The 5298-nt window shown below is 35.4% G+C and overlaps 1 protein-coding gene across 1 annotated transcript; it reads left to right on the forward strand.

Moving 5' to 3' along the window:
• Positions 1-3188: 3188 nt before the first annotated feature.
• Positions 3189-3639, forward strand: LOC139850521 (uncharacterized). Its single transcript, XM_071840093.1, has one exon. It carries the CDS (start codon positions 3223-3225, stop codon positions 3616-3618), a length of 396 nt encoding a protein of 131 aa, XP_071696194.1. The 5' UTR covers positions 3189-3222; the 3' UTR covers positions 3619-3639.
• Positions 3640-5298: the final 1659 nt, after the last annotated feature.

Consider the following 5298-nt stretch of genomic DNA (forward strand, 5'->3'; position numbering starts at 1 on the left):
AATTATTTTCGTAGCTAAACTAGTCTTAGATATCCGATCTCGTTTTGGTCATAGTTTCTTCGTTACAACTCCGTTTTCGTTGATTCAACTTGCCACTTCCTTGGATCGAGTCCCTCTTTAAGACTATGAACTGTAAATACCTTAGTTTGTATTCGAAATCACAGGTCATAGGTCAAACTTTAGTGAAACTTATGAAGTTAATCATTTTCCATCATGTAAACAACCTTAAATGATTATTTTTCTAAAAATACTTATACTTTGAGTTAAATCATGAAATTTTTATGTGTTATCATATTTATAGTAAAAATCATTTTTCCAGAAAATAAACCTCCAATTCAAAGTTTAAGATGGTTTTTAATTATCCAACCCAAAACAGCCCCCGGTTGCACTCCGATGTCGTAAATTCAGTTTTTAAGGTGTTCTTTGAAAAACCAAGTTATACCTTGTTAAATTAGCATATATTTAAGATATATTACAGGTCTTGAAGTATTTTAAAAGTTAAGTTAGAAGGATCTATTTAGTTTGCAAACAAGTTTGAAAACTTTCAAACTATGTTCTTGTTGTTAAACTTTTATACCACAAAATAAGATAGCTATATATATATGAATCGAATAAGGTTATGAACATAGATTCTACCTCAAGTTCCTTGGACAAGGTTGCTGTAAAAGAGGAATAAGAACCTAGAACCAAAAGGGTGATGGAAGTGGATGAAAGATTGGAAGTAAGTTGGTGTTCTTGGAAGGATTTCTTGAAGTGTTTTTGTAAGGTTTTCTTATGAGGTTTAAGTGTTGTTTTTGAAGCTAAATGATGGGGAAAATGCTTGGAGATGATCAAGTATGAAGTTAAGAGTATTTTGAGAGAGAAATGGAAGTGTAAGTATGAGAAAATGGGGTGAAGAAATGGTGTGCATGCATAAAAACGTTTTTAGGTTATAAAGGAAAAAAAAGATACCTAACTTTGTTTTCTTGCTAAATAATTCATGCTACTTGACAAATGGTTGGTTCCACATGTTTCTTAATCATTTAAGGCTGCTAAGGAGCAGATTTTTATTGGTATATACCAATAGTAAATACATCTAGAAGCTGCGTATGATACGGGTACATATACCCTAGGTATACGTATAGAAATCTTTGAGAAAACGGAACGAGGATTCAAATATAGCTATCTTTTGTAAATATACTTATATTGTTTTATGTATGTAAGCCCTTTAAAAGTGATTAAATACATTACTTATACGATATATGTATAAACATTATAGGTTATAAGTATTTAAGTCAAATAACGTTACGTATGGTTATCGTTTTGAAAACTTAAGTTAGTAGTTTCAAAATATACTTATAACTTATTGTTATTAATACAAAATGAGATATTAAAACATTCTTAGATCATGTTAAATATGTATATATACATATATATACACAAACGTATAATTATCATATATTGTATAGTTCGTGATATCATCGGTCAAACTAGACGGTCAAACGTTGTGTAAAACTCTTTTCGAAAACATAAGTCTCAACAATTTGGATTGCTTATCATGTTGGTAAGGTTTAATTTATGTAAATATTAATCTTATAAGTATAGAACGATCGAAAAAGTGCGGGTCGTTACAAATGGTGACGTGGCACATGTCCCTTTCATGGTTGTAACAAACTTTGCCAATCCCGAGGGTTGACGTGGCACCTGTCCCTTTCATGGGAGTAATCGAGCAGATCATAACGAACTTTCCTATATTCGTGGGCTGACGTGGCGTGCAGCTTGTTTGTATATTTGTTCCGGGATCGAGTACTCGTTCCGAGACAGTGCACTCATTCCGGGATGGAGTGTCTGCTCCGTGACGATGCACTTGCTCCGGGATAGCGTGCTTGTCCCGGGACGATATCCTTGTACTGGGTCAGAATACTAAATCGGGAAGTTGTGGTAGTTCCGGTAGTGTGGTGGATCCGTCTAAAATGCGACGGGTGGATGTCTTACTCTTTGTTTAGGCAAGAAAGTTTTGCCAAGTGTTTCTTCACGGTAGTATTACGCCCGGGCAATATCTGTCAGCAGGCTTATTTGTGTGTTAATATGATCCCTGTCTTTTTAATGCCTTTACATCCTGCTAGGTGATGCCGGTAGCGTGCACGCTCGTTCGGGCTGAATTTTTATGTGGCGTTCCCGGCTAGCCTCTGTCCGACATGATCCCTCCCGGGTACATACATAAGTAAACTTCTGGTCAGGTTACTGAGGCGTTGCCGGAAAGACGTTCCTTTCCGGGATTGGCTACGCCGGGTAAAACCCTAGCCGGAATGCTGCTAATGAGTGTCTTTTTGAGACGGATCATTATGCGTATCATCAATAACATTTACAAATCATGGAGAAATGAAATTTTCACCTTCAGAAACAACTCAGGATTCGGGATACCAGAAACAATGAACATTGAAATATGATTTGAAAAGAAAGAAAAAGATGATGAAGACGTGATATGTGAATATATCTATTCTATGAAAATAATGAGTTTGAGTTGACGACAAATGACTTAATTTGAGCGAGCGATCATACAATGCATAGCGGCAAGAAATTTGATTTTTGACAGAAGAGAATGCAGATAATTTAAATGAAAGAGAAAGTTTGTTCGAGAAGTCTGTAAGAGAATTATCCATTTGGATATTAGTATTAATTGGGGAGAAGCAAAGTTAAAGAAATAAGAAAAGAATCTTACGAAACTGCAACACGGAAGATGAAGAAATAATATAGATATATAAAATATTGAAATAAAAAAGACAAATCCTTGTAAACTGTAAAGCTTTGCTAGAACTGCTCACTCTATCCTTAAGCAATTTGTGTGTTGTGAAGCCAAAAACATGTTGATTCACGTGAGCAACGTATGATGTGAACTAACGTTAAATCTTAACAAATGCTTGTGCTTTGGACAATCAACTCAAAAACTGCAAACCACAGGGACTCCCAAAGCGAGAAAATTAGTTCAGGGACTGTTCTCGGAATATATGCAAACCACAAGGGACTGTTCACACAATTTATCTTTATTTTTATTATACCTCCTTACTTCCCTCTTAAGACATCACGTGTCCACACGTGTCTGATCACCGACTACAACAATCTTCAAAATAATCTTCCCATCCCCAACTTCCCCAAACAAATCAGATCTAGGGTTTCTTTTCTTTCATCCATATCTTCTATTCCAATCAATTTTCAAAATCGAAACCGTAACCTTCTTCATCAATGGCGTTAGAGTGGGTAGTGCTCGGGTACGCAGCCGCAGCAGAAGCAGTGATGGTCCTTCTCCTAACCATACCGGGTCTGGGCCCGCTCCGAAAAGGATTAGTCGCCGTAATCCGTAACCTTCTAAAACCGTTTTTATCAATCGTTCCGTTTTGTTTGTTTCTGTTCATGGATATTTACTGGAAATACGAGACTCGTCCGAGTTGTGACTCGTCGGAATCGTGTACGCCGACGGAACATTTGCGTCATCAGAAATCGATAATGAAAAGCCAACGTAACATGTTGTTGATTGTTAGTGCGTTGGTTTTTTATTGGTTGTTGTATTCGGTTACTCATTTGGTTGTTAAAATCGATCAGTTGAATAACAGGGTTGAGAAATTGAAGAACCAGGATTAGGAAGGTTGATGACGTGTTCAAAGGGGGTGGAATTTTATTGCTTTATCTATGGTTTTATGTTTTGATTTTCATGTTCTTATTTGTAATCAAAAGATTAACTAACAAGTTGTTTGTTACTACTACTTAAATTGGTTATCTTGTGCTTATGTTTTGTTTTGGTTTTTTATGATATGATATTATGATATTTGATTTTTTGCATCCATTTCTACTAGTGTAGTACTAAGAATAAGTTGAAATTAAGTATTCTTATAAGTGGCTTAATGCGTTATGTATCAGTATGGTTGGTTACTATCAATTATTATTAGATATTAGAATATTAGTTTCACTAAGTGAATTCGAAACCGAAGTCTGCGTTTTATCTTAGTGTAGCATAGGCAGTTCTGGTCCATTGTCGAATTGACATTCAGGCACCGGAGAACAAGTTGATACCATGTTCATTCTTTTGGGTGCATTAATCTGGTACACTACATTATGTTTTGAGCTATTGGCTATATCTGCAACTTCTATGTTGACGTCAGCATATGAGTAATGAGGGTTGTGATGATGACAAATTGTTGCACTGGAATCTGATCAGAGTATCAGACAAGGATCATATTACCATCTCTTTCTCACTTTGAGTGTGTGTTTGGAATTGGTTTAATAAAGGGTTTTAGGGCCACAATAATAAACCCGAATCTAGACAAATAATAATTGTATTATCATCTCTTCCTCACTTTGAAAGTATTTAAGAGTTTGTTTTGTGGGTTCAGGACCATACATTGCTGATTTTCTTCAGAAAAATTAGATTGTTGAGGCGATTCAAAACTACTTTATGGCCAAGTCACGTGGTTGAAATGTATGGGATCGATTCTTGTAGCTGTTGGAGGATTCCTTACTTTCATTGGTTGCTTTGGAATAGTAAAACATGATTATACAGGGAGGGACACTTTTGACAAATTGGTGGGTTATGTATTTTTCATTTTTTTGGCTAGTTTGGTGGTTCATTCTTATCTTATTCTCCATTTTGCTTGTTCCCTTTTGTCAAATTGACAAGCAAACTATATACTTGGTGACAAATATATCGAGACTGCTTACGCTAGGATATATGCACAATTGCTCTTGCACTAAGCAAGGGTGTTTTTTTAATAAAATACACAATTAATGCGATTCAAGGATCCCAAGCAGTCTACAAAGCTTCTTGAAGTGATCCAACGATCACCAAATCAAAACACAACACAATTGAACTAACGTTATCTACAAATCTAACTCTCAACATTTTAACTAAGAAAACAACATTGAAAACATACACAACCAATAATAAAAAACCTATTGAAGCCAACACCGAATCTTGTGAACGAGAGTTAATGCAGGATCAATGGGTCTTAATATATGTGGTCTTAGACACAATTAATATGGCAGTATATATATACCGATTATTAATAGAAGAAAATACTCATTTCTCATTGGTTAAGCTTATACGCGTCTTCTCACCATTGGTGAATGTTTGAGTATCTTCACAAAGTCAGTCTTTATATGGACGTCCATTTGTTGAAAAGGCGCTCTACAATTTGCAGATCTTGAAGATAGTAATCGTTGTAATGTACTGTTTCTGCGAAGGTACAAAATTCAACAACATAAAATTATATACTTAGATTTCACGGATGATTTTTGTACTTTTGTCGCTCGGCTAGAATGTTTTTA

This window comes from Rutidosis leptorrhynchoides, chromosome 5 (assembly GCF_046630445.1).
Source record: "Rutidosis leptorrhynchoides isolate AG116_Rl617_1_P2 chromosome 5, CSIRO_AGI_Rlap_v1, whole genome shotgun sequence".
In the NCBI taxonomy this organism is placed as follows: Eukaryota; Viridiplantae; Streptophyta; class Magnoliopsida; order Asterales; family Asteraceae; genus Rutidosis; species Rutidosis leptorrhynchoides.

Excerpts from the sequence above, each read along its gene's own strand:
- LOC139850521 (XM_071840093.1), top strand. The coding sequence starts at position 3,223 with ATGGCGTTAGAGTGGGTAGTGCTCGGGTACGCAGCCGCAGCAGAAGCA.